The sequence below is a fragment of the Bombina bombina genome, chromosome 2 (genome assembly GCF_027579735.1).
Source record: "Bombina bombina isolate aBomBom1 chromosome 2, aBomBom1.pri, whole genome shotgun sequence".
NCBI lineage: Eukaryota > Metazoa > Chordata > Amphibia > Anura > Bombinatoridae > Bombina > Bombina bombina.
The window spans coordinates 415,229,142-415,251,229 of record NC_069500.1 but is presented as its reverse complement, the minus strand read 5'-3'; the positions used below and the strand labels follow the sequence as shown (position 1 = coordinate 415,251,229).

The 22,088-nt window shown below is 40.7% G+C and overlaps 1 protein-coding gene across 1 annotated transcript in view; it reads right to left on the bottom strand.

Annotated features, from left to right (window-relative positions):
- Positions 1-22,088, bottom strand: part of PPIL2 (peptidylprolyl isomerase like 2) — a 294,121-nt gene that overhangs the window by 114,383 nt on the left and 157,650 nt on the right. The window contains exons 6-7 of the mRNA XM_053701935.1: positions 16,673-16,724; positions 16,018-16,109 (exon numbers count right to left, since the gene is read on the bottom strand). Of these exons, the coding sequence (XP_053557910.1) occupies positions 16,018-16,109; positions 16,673-16,724 (144 nt within the window). The remainder of the gene's footprint in view (positions 1-16,017; positions 16,110-16,672; positions 16,725-22,088) is intronic.

The window sequence follows — 22,088 nt, the reverse complement described above, 5'->3', positions numbered from 1 at the left end:
TTGACACAGTGAGTCCACGGATCATCTCTAATTAGTATTGGGAATATCTCTCCTGGCCAGCAGGAGGAGGGAAAGAACACCACAGCATAGCTGTTAAAGGACCAGTCAACACATTAGATTTGCATAATCAACAAATGCAAGATAACAAGACAATGCAATAGCACTTAGTTTGAACTTCAAACTTTTATAACAAATTTCAAAGTTATGTATATTTCCACTCCCCTTGTACCATGTGATAGCAATCAGCCAATCACAAATGCATATACATATAGTCTGTGAATTCTTGCACATGCTCAGTAGGATCTGGTGACTCAAAAATTATAAATATAAAAGACTGGGCACATTTTTTTTAATGGAAGTAAATTGGAAAGTTGTTTAAAATTACATACTGTATCTGAATCATGAAAATTTAATTTAACCTGAGTGTCCCTTTAAGTATCCCCTCCCTTCCCTCCAACCCCAGTCATTCGACTGAAGGAAAAGGAGAGAAAGAAAGCAACACAAGGTGCAGAGGTGCCTGAGATTTACAAAACAAAGCCTGTCTAAATAAACAGGGCGGCCGTGAACTCACTGTGTAAAGAAATAAATAAATTTATCAGGTAAGCATAAATTTAGTTTTCTTACTAATGACACGGTGAGTCCACGGATCATCTCTAATTACTATTGGGAATCAATACCCAAGCTAGAGGTCACAGATGATAAAGGGAGGGACAAGACAGGGAACCTAAACAGAAGGCACCACTGAAGAACCTTTCTCCCAAAAGAAGCTTCAGCTGAGGCAAAAGTATCACATTTATAGAATTTTGAAAAAAAGTGTGTAGAGAAGACCAAGTTGCAGTCTTGCAAATCTGTTCCACAGAAGCTTCATTTTTAATTCCCAGGAAGAGGAAACAGCCCTCGTGGAATAAGCCATGACTCTCTCAGGAGGCTGCTGTCCAGCAGTTTCATAGGCCAAGCAAATTATACTCTTCAGCCACAAAGAAAAGTAAAAAAAAAAAAAGAGAAGTAGCCGTAGCTTTCTGACCATTGCGCTTCCCAGAGAAAACAACAAACAAAGCAGAAGACTGGCAAAAATCCTATGTCGCCTGTAAATAGTATTTCAACTCACGCACCACATCTAGGTTGTGCAGCAAACGCTCTTTATGAGAAGGGTTAGGACACAAAGAAGGAACAACAATTTCTTGATTAATGTTCCTATCCGAAAACACTTTAGGAAGGAAACCTAACTTAGAACGCAGAACTACCATATCCAAATAAAAAAAAAAGGTAAAAGGAGTTTCACACTGCAACGCCGAGAGCTCAGAGACTCTACGAGCAGAAGAAATTTCAACAAGAAACAAAAAAACTTGCCAAGATAATAGCTAAGGAATGCATAGGTTCAAACGGAGCCTGCTGAAGAACTTTAAGAACAAGGTTAAGACTCCAGGGAGGAGTAACAGGTTTGAACATAGGCCTGATTCTGACCAAGGCCTGACAGAATGATTGCACGCCTGGTACATCCGCCAGACGTTTATGCAACAAAATAGACAAGGCAGATATTTGACCCTTCAAAGTACTCGCAGATAAACCCTTCTCCAGACCCTCCTGGAGAAAGGACAAAATTCTAGGAATCCGAACTTTACTCCAAGAGTAGCCTCTGGATTCACACCAATACAGATATTTACGCCATATCTTATGGTAAATATTTCTAGTCACAGGCTTACGAGCCTGAATCAAGGTCTCAATAACCGAAAAACCCGCGCTTAGATAGAATTAAGCGTTCAATCTCCAAGCAGTCCGCTTCAGAGAAACGAGATTTGGATTTAGGAAGGGCCCCTTGAAGTAGAAGGTCCTTCCTCAATGGAAGTCTCCAAGGTGGAAGACAAGACATCTCCACTAGGTCTGCATAACAGATCCTGCGAGGCCACGCCGGTGCAACGAGAATCACCAATGCATGCTTTTGTTTGATTGGAACAATGACCCGTGGAAGCAAACGGAGGAAATAGGTATGCTAGACTGAAATTCCAAGGAACCGCCAGAGCATCTATCAGTACAGCCTGAGGATCCTTTGACCTCGACCCGTACCTCGGGAGCTTGGCATTCTGTCGAGATGCCATGAGATCCAGCTCCGGCTGTCCCCATTTGAGAATCAAGTTTTAAAACACCTCCGGATGAAGTTCCCACTCCCCCGGGTGAAAGGTCTGTCTGCTCAAAAAATCCTCTTTACAATTGTCCCCTCCTGGAATGTGGATCGCAGATAGACAGCAGTTGTGGGTCTCCGTGCACTGAATAATCTTGGCTACCTCTGTCATGGCCAAGGAATTCCGAGTTCCTCCCTGATGGTTGATGTAAGCCACTGAAATTATGTTGTCCGACTGGAACCTGATAAACCGGGCTGAAGCTAACTGAGGCCATGCCAGAAGAGCATTGAAGACTGCCCTCAGCTCTAGGATGTTTATGGGGGGAAAAACTCCTCCCAAGTCCATATACCCTGAGCCTTTAACGAGCCCCAGACTGTTCCCCATCCCAGCAGGCTGGCATCCGTGGTCACAATCACCCAGGTAGGTCTGTGGAGGCAGGTTCCCTGGGAGAGATGTTCCTTAGACAACCACCAAGGAAGAGAATCTCTTGGTCGCCTGATCCAGATGTAATTGCGAAGACAGATCTGCATAATCCCCGTTCCATTGTTTGAGCATGCATAACTGCAGAGGTCTGAGATGAAACCGGGCAAACGGAATGATGTCCATGGCAGCTACCATCAGACCAATTACCTCCATACATTGGGCCGAGGAGAGGACTGAAGGGCAAGACAAGAGTCGAAGATGTTTGTTTTTCTGACCTTTGTCATAAATATTTTTATTGTTAAGGAATCTATTATGGTTGCCAAGAACACTACCTTTGTAGCTGGAATCAACAAACTCTGAGAACGCGACATCTCCGTGTGGGAGTTTGCTTGTTGAAAGGATGGCCCCTGAAACAGAATGTTGTCCAGATAAGGCGCCACTGCAATGCCCCGCAACCGGAGCACCGCCAACAGGGCTCCCAGGACCTTTGAGAAAATTCTGGTAGCTGTAGCAAGGCCGAATGGAAGAGCCAAAAGTGGAAGTGTTTGTCTAGAAAAGAGAACCTCAGAAACTTGTGATGATCCCTGTGGATGGGAACATGTAGGTACGCATCCTTTAAATCTACTGTTGTCATGAATTGACCCTATTGAACCAAGGGAAGAATGGAACGAATAGTTTCCATCTTGAAGGACGGTACTCTGAAGAACTTGTTTAGACTTTTGAGGTCTAAAATTGGTCTGAAAGTTCCCACTTTTTTGGGAACCACGAACAGATTGGAGTAGAATCCCAGTCCCTGTTCCTGCATTGGAACAGGAACTATCACTCCTAGGTCGGAAAAGGTCCCGTACACAGTGTACGCCTCTCTTTTTATCTGGTCTACAGATATTTTTGAGAACAGAAGCCTGCCCCTGGGAGGAAAGGTCTTGAACTCTAGTTTGTATCCCTGGGACACGATGTCCACCATCCAGGGATCCGGAACATCGTGAACCCAGGCCTGAGCGAAGAAAGAAAGTCTGCCCCCCACAAGATCCGGTCCCGGATCAGGAGTAGACCCTTCATGCTGACTTTGAGTCACTAACGGGCTTCTTAGATTGCTTCCCCTTGTTCCAAGACTGGTTGGACCTCCAGGAAGGCTTGGACTGTTCCTGCTTGACAGAGGGAGTGGAAAGCTTACCTTTGAAGTTTCGAAAGGAACGAAAAATTACTCTGACGTCCTTTCTGCTTACTCCTCTTATCCTGAGGGAGGAAATTACCCTTTCCTCCCGTAATGTCTGAAATAATTTCAGCCAAGCCCGGCCCAAATAAGGTCTTACCCTTGTAGGGAATCGCCAAGAGCTTAGACGACACATTCGCAGACCAGGACTTCAACCATAAAGCTCTGAGGGCCAGCACTGCAAAACCAGAAATCTTTGCTCCCAACTTAATAACTTGTAGGGAAGCATCCGTAATAAAGGAATTGGCCAACTTAAGAGCCTTGATCCTATCCTGGATCTCTTCAAGGGGAGTATCTGTCTGAATAGAATCAGATAACGCATCAAACCAGTATGCCGCCGCGCTGGTGATGGTAGCAATACACACCGTAGGTTGCCATTGTAAACCCTGGTGTACATACATCTTTTCACGTAACCCTTCCAACTTCTTATCCATAGGATCCTTAAAGGAACAGCTATCCTCTATGGGAATAGTGGTTCTCTTAGCCAAAGTGGAAATTGCCCCTGCCACCTTGGGGACCGTCTGCCAAGACTCCTTAATTGAGTCAGCTATTGGAAACATCTTCTTAAAAATTGGGGATGGAGAAAAAGGGATACCAGGTCTCTCCCATTCCCAAGCAATAATCTCTGTAGCCCGGTCTGGTGCAGGGAAAACCTCCACAATGGAAGGTACATCAAAGTACTTATTTAGCTTACTAGACTTCTTAGGATTGACTACGACAGTAGTGTCGCAGTCGTCCAAGGTAGTCAAAACCTCCTTAAGTAACAAATGGAGGTGTTCCAGCTTAAACCTGAAGGATACAACTGAGTCTGAGATTTCACCATCAGATGCTACCAAAGTATCTTCCTCCTCAGACTTCTTGGAGGGAACATTCGGAATTGCCATGACTGGGTCAGAAACCTTACTCACCGATTCCTTAGATTTACTCTTGCGCTTTTCCCTGCAGCATGGGAAAAGCAGACAACGCATCAGTTACTGCAGAAGATATGTGGGTAGCAATGTCTTGCAAAGTAACTCCGACCGGAGAGTGAGAGGAAGCGCAGGGACACTTGAGGAGACAGCTGCGGAATATCATGAACAAGAGACCCCTGAACAGCATCCGCCTTAGACAATGATGGATCAGATTCAAAAAGTATATCCCTGTAATGCAATGTTCTCTCAATACATGAGGAACAAAAAGGGATTGGTGGTTCCACATTAGCATCAAAACATAAAGTACAAGTAACATTTTTCAGGGCCTCTTGGTCCATCTTTACCCAATAAATGAACAAATAAAAAATAAAATACTTTTTTTTTTTTTTAATAATTTTTATTTTTATTTACAACAGAAAGAGATATAACAATATAAATAGTACCTGCCCCCCGCCTCGCAGGGTGGGGAGGTGTACAGGTGTTAAACACAAATAAGGAAAATAAGTCAGATAAGTACATATCATACAAAAATTAGAGTATATCATGTGCCATTCTGAAAATATCTGATCTCATATCTCTTTCTTAAGTTTTTATTTTCTATAAAGAATATTTAGGTTCTATCAGCGGATGACCTAGAGGAACCTTCAAACCAAAGAAGATGTACATCAAGAGCATCTAAGTACACTTATTCAATAACCACAAAGTAAAGAACAAAAAAACAAACAAAACAGAAAAAAAAGGGGGGGGGGGGAGATTGTGTAGTAATTCCCTTCCCCTCCCCCTTATCTCCAACCTTCTCGATAATCTAATAGATACATTACATTCTACCAGATCCCCAGTAAGATCAATTCTGTGTCTTTAAAGGGGTAAATTATATACTCAATCTCACTCGGGGGGAGAGCTTTAATAAATTGGGTCCACTTAGAAAAGAAACTCCTTATGTCTTTATCATTTTGTAAATTAGTATCAGGTTGTTCAATGATACATTGTTTCTTTAAGCAATTTTTTACTTCAGTAATACTTGGAGTAGTTTTTGTTTTCCATTTTTTTTTTCTGACCGCTAGGATGACCATATTTATAATTTTGTTGTTATCATGTGTTGTGCCAGTATTATCGGCAAAGAAGATTATCCTCCTGGAGGAAAATTTAAAGGAGGGAACCTTGACTATATTGTTGAGCCCGTATTGTACTTTAAGCCAAAAGTTATGAATTTTTGGGCAGTCCCAAATCATATGCAGAAGGTCGGCCGCCTTAATTGAACCCAGTATTCCTACATTTGAAACCCTTTTCTGGGGTAAAATAAGTCATGTGAAGGAGCCTTACGTGCGACTCCCTCCAAGTAGCAGAAAGAGTAACTTCGGAGGCCTCATGAATCGAGTAAGTGAGAAGGGCTGGATCTAAGGAGTCTTGTCCAAGCATTAAGGACCACTTAGAATGAAGTTTTTCCATTGTGTCAGGGCCTTTAGATGAGGTCAGAATTTGATAAATGAATGAGATTGACGTGAACCCATTTTTGACTAACATTAACCAATTCTCCACCTTTCCAAGCGACCAGTCCCAACTGTAGTTAGCAATCTGTTTAAGGGCAAAGTGTCTCACCTGCAGGTATGCAAAAAAGTTTTGGTTAGGAATATGAAATTCCTGCCTGAGGGAGTCAAACGTCCTAATGGATCTCCTTTCGAAGTCCAAAAGTTGTTCAACCTTTACCAAACCTAACGTTGCCCAATTAGAAAATAAAACGGACTGAACTCCTGCTGGGAACTGGGAGTTATTCGTTATTGGAGTATATCTTGAGATCTCAGGCTTAATGTGAAGAGAGAGACAGATTTTTCTCCACATGCAGATTGGATTAAATATAGATATTTTCCTTTTTTACTTCTATAGGTATTGTTTTACCATTACAGTGAATCAGGGCTGTTAATGAGAAGGGGTATACTATACTACTCTCTAGTTCTCCATTCGTTATGTAATTGCTGTTGGTGAGCCAGTCTGCTACAATTCGTGCAAGGAATACTTGGTTGTATGAGCGAAGATCGGAGAGAGATAATCCTCCTAGATTTCTGGGTAGGGCTAATCTGGCGAAATTCTTGATTTTCTGTTCTGCCAAATAAATGTCCGTAAGACAGTGTTAAATGATATGACATCCTTTGTTCTAAGAAGCAGTGGGGTATTCTGAAGAACATATAGGATTTTGGGAAGAACCATTTTGTAAAGGGCTATGCGCCCTGATAACGAGAGAGGGAGGTTCTGCCCATTTTTTAAGGTTTCTTTTATATTGGTTAAAACCGGGAGTATGTTCAGAGTATACCAGTTGTCAGGATTAGATGATATCCAAATACCTAAATATTAAAATGAGTCCCGAACTATATTAAAGGGAATGGATGTTAGTGAATCCTGAGTTTGTCTAACCCAAAGCATCTCCGATTTCGCAGCATTTACACTATAGCCTGAGAATGATCCAAACTGTTGGATTATTGAAAAGAGTTTTGGTATATTTCTAGAGGTGTTTGATATGTAAACCAGTACGTCATCAGCGTATAGGGCAATTTGCAATATTTTTTTGTTAATCTTGATTCTGTCTAATTGTTGCCTAATCTGAAACGCGAGGGGTTCCATAGCTAGATCGAATAGAAGAGGGGAGAGAGGACAGCCCTGTCTCGTGCCTCTCTCTAGTTTTATGCTCTGTGTATATAGACCATTTACTATTATCCTCGTGGAGGCATTTTTATATAGATTATTGAAAAATCTCAAGAAGTGACCTGTGAGTCCGAATTGTTCTAAGGTATATGCTATGTGGTCATGATGTACCGAACTGAACGCCTTTTCCGCGTCAATTGAGATAATAGCCATGTCTGGGGTATCCTCTCTCACCGCCTCTTGCTGCCCCTCTCTCATATTGAAATGATCTATTGTAAGGAATACCTCTCTTATTTTAGCTGAAGAGTTGCGTTTCAACAAGAAGCCAGCTTGATCATGGTCAATAATAGTGGGAAGAAGAATTTGAAGCCTTTGTGCCAATATTGTTGTTAAAAGTTTGTTATCCGTATTAAGGAGTGCAATAGGTCTGTAAGATTCTTTTTTAGCTGGGTCTTTGCCTTGTTTGGTAATAAGGGTGGTATATGAAGCAACAAAATCAGGAGATGGAATATTGCCTTTTATGTACAGATCATTAAAAAGTGCAGTTAGATGTGTTGTTATTTCAGGCATTAAGATCTTATAGAACTCGTTTGGAAGGGCGTCGGGTCCGGGGGTTTTATTTAAGGCAAGCTTTTTGATTGATTATCGGGGCACATAGTTTATCCAGTAATTCAGAAGTTACTTTCGGAAAATATATTTTCCCCCAAAATTCCCCACGTTCTTTAACATAGGAGGTCTTAGATGCATATATGGACTTATAGTAGTCTGCAAAGACACCAAGTATTTCCTCAGGTGTCTTAAGGTAATTACCTTTAGAGTGTATTGAATTTATCAGAGGGGAGGCCCTATCACGACTAACCAAGTTTCGCAAGTAGCTTCCCAGTTTTGCTCCCAAAGCGATATAATTTTGCCTGCAGGCTGAGGCCTCTTTGAGATGATTGATAAAGAAAAAATGAATCTATTTCTGCTAGGGCAGCTATATACCTTGCCGAATTCTCAGGTGATCTTTGGAGAATATATTGATTATAAGCATTTGTTACTGCTTTTAATAGTTCCTTTTCTCTTAACTTAAGTTTTTTTGTGTTTTTATGTTATATGCTAATATTTCCACTCGAAGGACTGCTTTAGCTGTCTCCCAAAACACAGCAGGTCTATTAATATATTCTCGATTAAATGCTGCATATTCACGGAATTTGGCTATAAGCCAATTCTTGAACTTAATATCCGCAGCTAAATAGTGGAGAAACCGAAAGCCAGTATTCCTAGGACAAATGGGGCTTAATTGAAAATGAAGAGAGATCGGGGCATGGTCAGAGATCGTGATTGGTGATATCTCTGCTATGACATTCGACTTGGAAAGCCTATCATCCAACAGAAATAGATCTATTCGGGATAATGAATTGTGAGCCCTGGAATTACATGTGTAGTCTCTGACATCCGGATTTTGAAGTCTCCAAATATCAGAGACCTTTAAGTTATTTGTGATTTTAATAAATAATTTTGTTTCCAAGTTATCTCTTTTAGTTTTTATAATATAGGGATTCTGCCTCAGTCTATCTAGCGGGTGTTTCGGAGCCATATTAAAATCGCCGCCTAGAATTAAGTAGCCCTCTGCATATGACATGAGCCTATTTTGAAGGGTGTCCCAAAAAGGAAGGTTGAAAACATTTGGGGCATAAACATTGCACAATGTGTACAACGTTTTCTTTATTTTAATTTTTGCAATTATGTATCTCCCTTCGTGGTCTGTATCTACATGTATAACCTCATATAAGAGCTTTTTTCCCAGGAGAATCGCTACTCCGCTCTTTCTCTTTAGAGAAGAGGAAAATAAAACTTCTTTAACCCAGAAGGTTTTCATTTTGAGCACTTCTTCTGATTTTAAATGGGTTTCTTGCAGGAAAGCTATGTCTGCATCATTTTTTCTCAAATGGGATAATATTGTCTTACGTTTGATAGGTGAGGTAAGGCCCCCTATGTTCCAAGAGATCAATTTAATTTTATTATCAGTAGCCATTTAATAATACAATAATAGAATTAAGGCGAAGAGAAGGGAGAGGGGATGGAGGGAGAGAGAAAGAAAAAAAAAAAAGAGGAAATTTTTTAATCCCATTTCCCTCAGAATACCTATATTTAAAAAAAACTAGAAATTCTAGCTTATTCAGAGCATCTAAATTATTTACATTTGTTTTGTCATGCAGTCTACTATGTTTATGGGTATTTTTCCATTGTAAAATTTTCCAGCTTCATGTGCTGATTCAAAAAAATGTGTTTGACCGTCAAATATCAGTTTCAGTTTTGCAGGGTAGAGTAAGGTTGCCCAGACTCCTTGTTTAATAAAGTTTGAGCAGAGTGGAGCAAGCTCCCTCCTCTTTGCAGCCGTCTCTACCGAGAAATCTTGAAACATAAGAATTTTTGATTCACCCAAAAAAATTGGCTGATGCTTACGAAAAGCTTGAAGCAGTATAACTTTGTGCTGAAAATTTAGTACCTTAGCAATTATTGGTCTCGGTCTAGTATTTGTTTTGGTAGGGGTGGATGGACCTAATCTATGGGCACTTTCAATAATAATCTATGGTGAAGATTCTGGAATCTGTAATAGCCGAGGCAGTGTTACTGTAAGTAGCCTATCTAGGTCTTCAAACTGTTTATCCTCTGGCACCCCAATGATCCTCAAATTGTTTCTTCTAGATCTGTCCTCTATCTCCTCTATCTTACTCTGCATTTTTAAAAGAGAGGCTTTTGTGGAGTCGAGGGCAGATTTATAAGTTATGTTAAGATCTTCAAGATCAGATATCCTTTGCTCAGCCTCAGAGAGTCTGTGAGCAAAATGTTTCACTTCACTGGATAATGATGCTATATCTTGTTTAATTTCCTTTCTTAGTATCTCGAATTTGGGAGCCAGGGCTTCTGAGATGCTTGTAACTAATGCTTGTATGTCTGTTGTATCAGACATTGCTGAGAGATTAATATGAGGTGATTGTGCACTCGCTGGGGTTTCTAGAACTGCTTTGTTCCTTTTGTCCCTTTGCTTCCCTGACATGACTGAGGGAGAAGTTTTGGAGTGAGAGTGAATGTATTTATCCATAAATTGTGAGTTTAATCATTGATTAAGAAAGCTAAATTGTGAATAGTGAAGAGCACACAGATTAGGAGGAGAGAAAAAAAAAAAGGAGGGGGGGGAGAGAAAAAGGTGGAGTGAAAATAGTATGAAAAAGTGTTGTGAATGGAGGAATATTAACCCCCTTGGTGAGTTGGTGTAGGGCAAAAGTAAAAAGAGTGAAGAAAAAAGGGGTGCTTTAAGTAAGTTCTCTTCCTCAGCCGTGTAGGGAAATAAATTATTCAAGGATCCCCTGAGTTGCGGTTTTCAGTATAAATAGGTATTAGATTTTGTCTACCACTATTGATTACAAAAGAAAATTTACAAAAAAAAAGGCCTATAAAGATGGAAGATTTTAAGGTGGTAAAGGGCTCCCTTTTATGTCAGCCAATGCAGATTTATTTAACTTATCGGCTGTTTAAAGTTAGTTTTCCCAAAGAGGGAAAATATAGACACTTTTTAATTGAAAGTGATATTAACTAGATCTTTAAGTAAAATTCATTGATTCTAATGCTTAGAGTATAAAGGTTTTCCTATATATTTTTTGACTCTCTAGTCAGGGAGGACCTTTGGAGTTTATGTTATAGTAATAGGGGTTAGAATCTTTAATTTCTATTACCTAAGACATCCTCTAGGGGGAGGAAGGACAATTTCAAGTGTGGTAAAATAAAGGTTTCAAGCTGTATTATTTACTTTAAAATGTATAGAGAGAATTCTAGAGTGTTTTTCAGTGTAATTGTTATTGTTAACCAGAAAATAAACAGTCTCAGGTAAAACAACAAGAAAAAAAACATTGAACAGAACAGCGTTTTTCCCCTTATTCCTATTTTAGATCTATATTATAGATTGTCCTGGGATCAGAAAAATGTAATTAGGTGATTAGAGAAGCTTCTCCTTTTTTTTAAAAATAAGAAGAAGGGAGTTCGTAGTAAAACCCTCTAAGATTAATTAAAGCAGCTTAGCAGCAGCAAAAAGCAACAGTAAGAGAGAGAAAAAGGAGTACAGTTGCAAAAAAACACAAAATTCAATACTTTAGATCTCAATTTTCCCCATTCACTATCAATGAGAAAAAGTAGCTGATTAAGAAACTGTGTTTTTAAGGTAAAGCAAGCACAACCTAGTTATAGGCTCTGGCGCTAAGAATACCAACTTGTGAGATAGGCAATTTTAACTAACAGATTTTTCAAAGTGAAAAGGGAAAGCCTTAATTGCAACCTTAGACGGCTAAGGAGAATAAGTGAAAACAAATAAACATAGGGAGAGAGAGGTTATTAAAAAAAAAAAGCAAAAGGCAAAACATTCAGTTTTTTAGAATTGATACGGTTTCTTTTTCCTTTGCCTTCCTTTGAAACACTGTTTCCTTTACTCTCTTGCTTATTTTCTCCTTGCTCAACGTCTCTTCCTTTGTCTCTCTCTATCCTCCTCTTCTCTTTGTTTCACTTTTTTTGTGATAGAATCTTGCGGCAAGTTTTCTCAGGTTTTAACCCCTTAGGTTTTTTCCTTTTTCTATTGCCTTCCCCTCCTCTCTTCCTTACCGCTTAGCTCACTTTTAGATCACTTTTTCTTATAGTTCTTTGCTTTGTTTTACCCCTTACTCCTCTTGTTCGGCGTATTTAGAGATAGTTTGTTGCTAGTCAAGGCTGCTCTCCTTTTTCCCTTAAGACTGGAACTCTACCAGCCTGGGCTTCTCCCCTCCTCAGAATGAGGATCTAGATATATATGCCAGTCGGGCTCGTGAAGCCGTCTTACCTCCTTGCTTCCCGCGCTCCTGCCTTCAGATGCGGTATACCGGGTTCTCTTGCCAGGAATACTTCAGGCCAGGTGCAGACCGAAAGAGCTTCACCGCTGTCCGTCCTCCAAACCAGGACCTTGGTTGCGGTTTAGATCAGCCCCACCTCCTCTCACGCAGCAACAGTGGGAGAGGAGGGGGCTAGCTTCCGTCGTTGACCTCCTGATGCGAGGTTACCAGCCGGGTCGGGTCCCTCCGTCAGTCAGGCAGAACACTCCTGTGTTCCCCCCCACTCGCGCAGCACCGGTGGGAGAGGGGGGGCAGGCGGCCAGGTAGGACAAGTAGCGGCGAAAGCCTCTGATGCTATAGTAAGTTGGTATTAACAGGTAGGCGGGGTGCAGGCTGCAAGGGGTATTGGAGCCGGGGGAGTAAACTAGTAGCAATTAGAGTAGAGGGAAAGTCAAAGTTTATCAGGTATTTAAATTCTGTTATTACCACAGTCCCTTCTTTTCTATTAGAAAGAAAATGTAAGCCGGAGGGAGAGAGAGGAGTTTTTGAAACAGGGAACGGGGTTATACAATGTCCAGCTCTCTTAAAATACCCACAGGTTAAAGCTAGATTTCAGGGTTTTTCTTAAGAGATGACTTGTTTTCTGCACAAACAGCGGGATGGCTTGCCGCTGTGTGGTTCCAGAAGCGATATTACAGCTGTCCAGGAGCAACCCCACAGTGCTTGAGGTAAGGCGCGACCAACCACCGCCAACAGCTATGGGACTGGAAAACAGAGCTCAGAGCTCAGCTGCACTTGCTTTGCTCCTCCTCCACCGGAACCATAGAGCATACAATTTTTAACAACTTTCCAATTTACTTCTGTTATCCAAAAAATAAAATACTTTCATTTAACTTTGAAACTTATGCCAAAAAACCCCCCACAAAAAAATGTTACTCTCCCTTTAAATTTTAAAGTAACTTTTTATTTTTTAACCGCAAATCAGCGGCTCTATAGAACCCCAGACAGCCTCTACACCTCAGCAAGCTCTATCTGTCCTGCTGGTTGCCAGAGTCAATAGTAGAGAAAATCGGGCAACCACTCTCACTGAGAATGCAGAGCCGCAACGAAAGTACGTCACCCTTCCGACACTCGGGAAGTGATTAGGAAAAAAGCGTGCAAAAACTCTTTTGCCACTTCAGAAAAGACCCGCCCATCCTGTGCCTGCACAAACTGCTTAGAACCCTTAATGTAAATCTGCCTGGCAGCAGGGCAGCTCACTAGGTTTGAGAGGCATTCTCCCTCACATGGACCTGTGGAAAAAAAAGAAAGACTGAGTACTCTTACTCAGGCTCTCAAGTTAGGGCAGCAACAACTATTTGGGAGGTGCAGAGAGGATTATACCCCACAAATTCCCAATTCCTTAAAAGCCACCATTGCTCTACTGAAGAGACTGACATGGGCTACGGCTAAACCCCAGGAAGGAGCAGAACAAACTTGCACTGCTTTAAAATAATAAAATCTTGATTGAAGAATCTTCTTTCAGACACTTAAACTTTACCACCTCCTTGCTTTTAACATAGGCAAAGAGAATGACTGGGGTTGGAGGGAATACTTAACAGCTTTGCTGTGGTGCTCTTTGCCTTCTCCTGCTGGCCAGGAGAGATATTCCCAATATTAAGAGAAGATCCGTGGACTCACTGTGTCATTAGAAAGAAAGTCAGATTCACTAATGTCCATAGCAAGATCTGACTTGGAGCCACTGTATAGGATTTTATAATACCATAGTGTTTCACAATGTATTCTCTCTAGGATCAACGATGATATAAAATCACTGGAGTAGATAATACGCCAGTTTAAAAAGTTGTCACAGAATGTATTTGAAAATATCTCTAATAGTTTATATTGAATATACCTATGGGAAAAAAAAGTATTGATAACATTTTCAACAGGAATATAATCTACCTTATTGATATGAACTATTCCTACTGAAATGTAAAGCAAATAGTAAATAGTATTTACCAATGCACTCACCCAATCATCGCAATGTGTATTTAATCTGTACACAAGGGAGGAGGAGCAGAATATACAGGTACTGAATATGTGCCAATTTTAGAGAATGGTGACGTGTTAAGAATAGCAAGTGAAAGAAAGTGTGTTTGTGTGGGATAAAGGGAAGAGAGAGAAAAGGAGTAAGAGAGAAAAGGAGTAAGAGAGAAGGGAGATAGAGAGAGATGGGGAGATATTACAGAGTAACACTGAGAAACTGTGTGATACAGGAGATAGATCTGACAGACAAAGTGTGTTTGTTTCTAATTATCGGGCAAACTGTATTTTTGAGGATTAATTTCATTATTGAACAACTACAGTGCTCTATGTCAATCCAAAATGTTAATAAACCTCAAACCTGAATATTTAAGAAAGTAAAAAAAGTGAGGTTTTGGCTTTCTTAGGAGAATATATATATGTACACAATTATTGGGCAACTATTAGTGTGCACAATTATTAAGTAACTAAATGAACAACGAAAATTTTCCCATCTCACTTGTTTATTTTCATCTTTTAAAGTGAGAATAATAAACAAACTCAAAATTTACAAATAAACATTTCTGACATTTCAAAAAATAAATAAAAAAAACAGTGACCAATATAGCTACCCTTCTATTCAATAACAGTCATAAGCCTTCCATCCATGGAGTCTGTCAGTTTCTTGAATTGTTGACGATCAACTTTTTGTGCAGCAGCAACCACAGCCTCCCAGACACTGTTCAAAGTGGTGTACTGTTTTCCTTCACCGTAAATCTCCTGTTTAAGCAGAAACCACAAGTTTTCAATAGGGTTTAGTTTATGTGAGGAAGAGGGCCATGTCATTCTTTCATCTTTAAAGCCTTTACTGGCTAGCCACGCAGAGGAGTACTTCGATGCATGAGATGGAGCATTGCCCTGCATAAATATCAAGGTCTTCTTAAAAGATGCAGACTTTTTCCTGTACCACTGCTTGAAGAAAGTATCTTCTAAAAACTGGCAGTAGGTTTGGGAGTTGATTTTGAGTCCATCTTTTACTCGAAGAGGTCAAACTAGCTCATCTTTAATAATACCAGCCTATACCAGTACCCCACCTCCCCCTTGCTGGCGTCTGAGTAGAAGTGGAGATCTATGCCCGTTACTGGTCCAGCCACGGGCCCCTTTATCTGGTCCGTCCAGTGTCACTCATTTCATCAGTCCATAAAACCTTTGAAAAATCGGTCTTCAGATATTTCTTGGCCCAGTCTTGACGTTTCAACTTATGTGTCTTGTTCAGTGGCCATGTCTCTGAGCACTGAACACCTGTACTTCTGGGCACACCAGGTAGATTGCAGTTCTGGAATATGACAGCACTGGAGGATAATGGGTTCCTCGCAGCTTCACGTTTGATTCTTCTCAAATCTTTGGCAGTTGATTTGCGTCTTTTTCTCAACATGTTTCTTGCGACCCTGTTGATTATTTGCAACAAAACTTTTGATGGTTCTATAATCACGTCCCAAAATCTTAGCAATTTCAAGAGTTCTGCATCCCTCTGAATGACTTTTTACAATTTTTTACTTTTCAGAGTCAGTTACATCTCTATTTTGGCCCATTTTGCCTGAGGAAAAGAAGCTGCCTAATAATTATACACACCTTGATATAGGGTTTTGATCTCCTAAGGCCACACCCTCCCTCATTACACAAATACACATCACCTGATATGCTTAAATCCAATAAGCATTCAAGTTTATACAGCTTGGAGTTAGACAATATGCATAAAAATTATAATTTGGTCAAAATATTTGCCCAATAATTGTGTACATAGGTAATAACGAGTTGGCTTAATATTCTTGCACCGTGTAAACATCACTATGCTGGATGGATTTTCCTACCTCATTGGAGAAGACGTTCCCAGTCTTGCTAACAGCCACAATGTGTGAGTTGTTTGTGAATACAGAGAACAATACAGGGCAGTGGTATTTTCCTGTGAAGTTGAAAAGACAACAGAATCTATTACAAAACAAACCCAGTCCAATTTGAAGGGTTTTTGTTGTTGTTGTTGTTAGTCCTTTAAAGAAAGCAAAATAAATAAATAAATGTAAAAAAAAAAAAACCTAGTGGTTGGAGTCTACTTTATAGACATGAGCAAAAATTCAGCATTTGGCATTCGTTATAGAAACAAATGCTGAGCATGGCCATTCGGCTGTTTGAGAACTGGATTTTAGTTTAAAAGTCTAACACACTTTCTGTGAAAATCCATATATTTGTGAATTGCACTTTTACACTAAAACTAAAAATAGGCGAATGGAGCTGACTGCGGACATATTCAATATTTGTTTCAACAATGGATGCCAAATGTAAGCAATGACTACTGTATTAATTGAACCTTATTAGAAGTGCCTCTGGTACAATTTGTCCAGGACCAATGTAGAAAGAAAAGAAAAAAAGTGCTACTTCCAGCTCAAAAGACAAGGGCACTATTAAAGAGGAATCTAGTACTGGCCCTTTAACATAAACTCCCGTTAAGAACATTTGTAGCAAACTCACCGTCCTGATTCTTGGCAAAGTTTAGCTTGATAAGAGACTTGGCTTCTAGTTTCTGCAAAAAAGAAACACAGATAAAAATAATTCAGTTCTTAAAGGAGCAGTAGATGCAAAACATTATATTGGCTTTCATGTTTAACTTAACTCATTTAGGGCTAAATTACGAGTGGAGTGCAAATGTTTGTGCGAGTGCGATAAGGGGTTTATCGTGGGTGTTTGCGCTCGTCGGGCTTACCACTGGTATTACAAGTTTAAAGTAAACACAATGCTTGAGCCCAATCACAATTTAAGCTAGAATGATTACCGCATCCTTAGAGCTCTGGTTAACTATTTTGTGAAACAAAAAAGTTGCACAAAACACATCAAAAATACATTACAACGTACAGTTATACTCATAATAACACCATCTAATAAAAAATGTATTTAAAAGAAAAAAAATATTGCACATAAAAGTTACAAGGGCTCAACGATATGAGATCTAAGGTGTTAGGTGAAAAAAGAAAAAAAAAAAAAGATAGTAGTAAACAGGATCCCGGTACTTCAAGGATAAGAAATATAATCCTTTATTCAGAAAAGTTTTAAAAGCATATAAGGCTCGCTGAGCAACAATTATTAGTTCGGCACTAGCAATGCTTAAAATGATACTAATCCGTGTGCGTCAATCATAGCGCTAACTGAAGAGATTTGTGGATTGTACTTACTAATTTAATATCATTCATAAAATATTAACAACAAGGCTATTGGTTAGCATTTACATTATATATGTGGACAGTCTCCATTACTATCCTGCTTTAATATTGTTGGGACTATCAATTTGGATCTATCACAAGAGACCGTGGAGTGTTTTGTATTTGAGGGATTGACTAAGACATTACAACTGACAAGGTTCAGGATTGCATAAAAGACACTGAACTTAAAGTGAAGGTAAACTTTGATGAATGAAAGCCGTTTTTAAAAAAAATAATATTAAAAACAGGGGCACTTTCATTAATCAAAGTTTACAAACCTTACCTTTTTTCTTTTCACAACCAGAGCAGCTTCCCCCTCCTGGAACTCCTCTCTTCACACGTCAGCAATGACTAATTCGGCTTCCTCCAATCACAGCATGGCCTCAGGCAATGACTACCCTGGGGGGAAAGCCGTGATTGGAGGAAGCCGGATTAGTCATTGCTGACGTGTGAAGAGAGGATTTCCAGGAGGGGGAAGCTGCTCTGGCTGTGAAAAGAAAAAAAACAGAATTTATGCTTACCTGATAAATTACTTTCTCTTACGGTGTATCCAGTCCACGGATTCATCCTTACTTGTGGGATATTCTCATTCCCTACAGGAAGTGCAAAGAGAGCACACAGCAGAGCTGTCCATATAGCTCCCCTCAGGCTCCGCGCCCCCAGTCATTCGACCGACGGTTAGGAGAAAAAGGAGAAACTATAGGGTGCAGTGGTGACTGTAGTTTACAAAAATAAATTTGAACCTGACTTAATTTCCAGGGCGGGCCGTGGACTGGATACACCGTAAGAGAAAGTAATTTATCAGGTAAGCATAAATTCTGTTTTCTCTTACATGGTGTATCCAGTCCACGGATTCATCCTTACTTGTGGGATACCAATACCAAAGCTTTAGGACACGGATGAAGGGAGGGAACAAGTCAGGCAACCTAAACGGAAGGCACCACTGCTTGCAAAACCTTTCTCCCAAAAATAGCCTCTGAAGAAGCAAAAGTATCGAATATGTAAAATTCGGCAAAAGTATGCAGTGAAGACCAAGTCGCTGCTTTACAAATCTGTTCCACAGAAACCTCATTCTTGAAAGCCCATGTGGAAGCCGCAGCTCTGATATAATGAGCTGTAATTCATTCAGGAGGCTGCTGTCCAGCAGTCTCATAAGCCAATTGCATAATGCTTTTCAGCCAAAAGGAAAGAGAGGAAGCAGTAGCTTTTTGACCCCTCCTCTTACCAGAATAGACAACCCACAAGGATGATGTGTGTCTGAACTCTTAGTTGCTTTTAAATAGAATTTTAAAGCACGAACCACATCAAGATTGTGTAACAGCCGTTCCTTCTTAGAAACTGGATTAGGACCCAGAAAAGGAACAATGATTTCCTGGTTAATATTCTTATTAGAAACCACTTTCGGAAGGAAACCAGGTTTTGTACGCCAAACAACCTTATCTGCATGGAACACCAGATAGGGTGAAGTACACTGCAAAGCAGACAATTCTGTAACTCTTCGAGCAGAAGAAAAAGTTACCAAAAACAAAACTTTCCAAGATAATAACTTAATATCTGTGGAATGTAAAGGTTCAAACGGAACCCCTTGAAGGACTGAAAGAACTAAATTTAGACTCCATGGAGGAGCCACAGGTTTATAGACAGGCTTGATTCTGACCAAAGCCTGTGCAAACGCTTGAACGTCTGGTACTTCCGCCAGACGCTTGTGTAACAGAATGGACAGAGCAGATATCTGTCCCTTTAAGGAACTAGGTAACAATCCTTTCTCCAATCCTTCTTGGAGAAATGACAAAATCCTAGGAATCCTAATCTTACTCCACGAGTAACCCTTGGATTCACACCAACCAAGATACTTCCGCCATATCTTATGGTAAATTTTCCTGGTGACAGGCTTTCTAGCCTGGATCAAAGTATCTATAACTGATTCCGAGAACCCACGCTTAGATGGAATTAAGCGTTCAATCTCCAAGCAGTCAGTTGCAGAGAAACTAGATTTGGATGCTTGAATGGACCTTGAATTAGAAGATCCTGCCTCGATGGCAGTGTCCATGGTGGCACAGATGACATGTCCACTATGTCTGCATACCAAGTCCTGCGTGGCCACGCAGGCGCTATAAAAAATACCGAAGCCTTCTCCTGTTCGATTCTGGCTACCAGACGAGGGAGAAGGGGAAACGGTGGAAAGACATAAGCCAGATTGAAGGACCAAGGCGCTACTAGAGCATCTATCAATGCCGCCTTGGGGTCCCTGGACCTGGATCCGTAAAGAGGAAGTTTGGTGTTCTGACGGGACGCCATCAGATCCAACTCTGGAATACCCCATAGCTGGGTAAACTGAGCAAAAACCTCCGGATTGTAAAGATCATATTTGTGTATAACCTTTAAACTAATTTCCTCTTATCAAGGTAATTATGTCAGAAAGAAGAAATAAATAAGTTTTTGTATCACTAGGTTAAGCAAACGAGGTTTGCAGTTTCCCTTAGTGAAATTTAGTTTTAGCCTCAGATAGAGTTCACGTTATACAAACTGAGTTATATAACAAAACCCCAGGAGGCGTAATAAACCTTAAGGTGAACACGGTAAATAACAAAGTTGTAGGGTAGCGTACAAAAATGACCTAACTAAATACTATCTACATGTGGAAGAAATATTTGGCATAAGCGTAACAAAGAAAGTGTGATAATGTGTTTAAAGTATTGGTACAATCTGACCTGATACCGGTAGTTGTTTGGGAGAGGACCTGGAGAGCTGCAGCGATGAGTCAGCGTGCACGCTGAGAATCTGAGGCAGGGAGAGGTGCTGCGGGCTGCAGCTGATGACGCGTCAGGTGACACGTCAGTGAAAGGTTCAGAATGAGCTCGGAGCGCTCCGGCGGATGATTAACTTCCACTGCGGTGGAACAAAGTTGCTTTCCAGATGTAGGTAATTGCTAGTTCAACGAATAGGTAGGAAATCCGGATACAAGATTAAAGGGCAGGATGCTTGAGCAGCTTGTAAGGTAGTGGCAAACTTAATTAACCAGCAAAGGTAGCTGGTGAACAGCGTGTTTAAATAAGCCAAAATAGGAAGAGGAAGGATCCAATAACTGTCACAGGGAGTTAACCCTTACAGAGCCCCCCACTTAAAGAACCACAGCGAGGTTCAGGGTCTAGGCCTATCAGGATTACGTCGGTGGAATAAGGACACCAATCTAGGAGCAGATAAATTGGAGGCAGGTTCCCATGTGTCATCCTGATGACCGTAGCCTTTCCAATGCACCAGGTAATAGAGTACCCCATGCCTATAACGAGAGTCCAAAATGCTATGAACTTCATAATCAATCAATAGGAGGGGTATTACAGGGTTTAATCAAGGAGACGTGGAAGGTTGGATGGATCTTGAATGAGGTAGGGAGCTGCAAGGTGACAGTGAGTGGACTGGGTACTTGTAAGATACGGTACGGTCCGATGAACAACTTACCCAATTTCTTACACGGGTAGGAAATTCTTAAGTTCTTAGTGGACAACCAAACGAATTGTCCCACAGAGTAAGTGGGGTTAGTCCGATGACATAAATCATAGTATCGACGTTGGGATGCTTGAGCCTGAAGTATGTTGTCATGTACGACAGTAAGAGTGGCAGCTATGTTATTCACGAGATCATTCACCTCAGGACTTGGAGTCTCCATTCTGGGCATGAGAGAAAATGAAGGATGCATCCCATAATTCACGTAAAAAGGACTAAATCCAGTTCTAGAACTTTGATGGTTGTTATAAGAAAACTCAGCTAGCGGCAAATAGGCAGCCCAGGAATCCTGTTGCTGTGAGCAGTAGCAGCGTAGGTACTGCTCTAGCCACTGGTTCACCCTCTCCGTCTGCCCATTCGTTTGGGGATGGTATGAAGTGCTGAGTTTGCGTTCAATGTGAAGTGCATCACAAAGATTTTTCCAGAATCTGGACGTAAACTGAGTACCGCGATCACTTACGAAAGCCTTGGGTATGCCATGCAAACGAATGACATTCTGGATAACTAGATCACAAGTCTGTTTTGATGTAGGCAATGCAGTGACGGGGATGAAATGTGCCATCTTAGAGAGCAGGTACACAACTACGAAGATAACAGTATAACCATTTGACAGAGGGAGATCCACAATAAAGTCCATGGATACTACTTCCCAAGATCTGTGAGGGATAGGCAGGGGTTGCAGGAGTCCCATCGGAAGTTGTTTGGAATGTTTGGAGGTGGCACAAACAGTACATTGAGACAAAAAATGTTTTAAGTCGATAAGCATAGTAGGCCACCAATATGATCTCCTGAGGAGTTCGGTAGTTTTAACTTTTCCCATGTGTCCAGCTAGGGGAGAATCATGTACTGACTTGAGTATCACTGGTCGTAAGGTAGGAGGTACATATAACTTATCTTCCTTGTACAATAAGCCATCTGAACCTGTGGAGAGCTCTGGTAGAGGGAGTGAAGTATCAGTTTGCAGGGCATCTTTGAAGTCTTGATTGGAATCAGTGAGCAAGCCCAGGATACAATGTTTAGGAATTATTGTCGAAGGTAAATTTTCTGTGTTAATCTTTTGTCCTTGTCTAGAAAGAGCATCTGCCTTCCCATTTTTTCATCCGGGTCTGTAAGTGATGACAAATTGAAATCTTGAGAAATATAAACTCCATTGAAGTTGTCTGGAGGATAAAGTACGATTTGTTTGT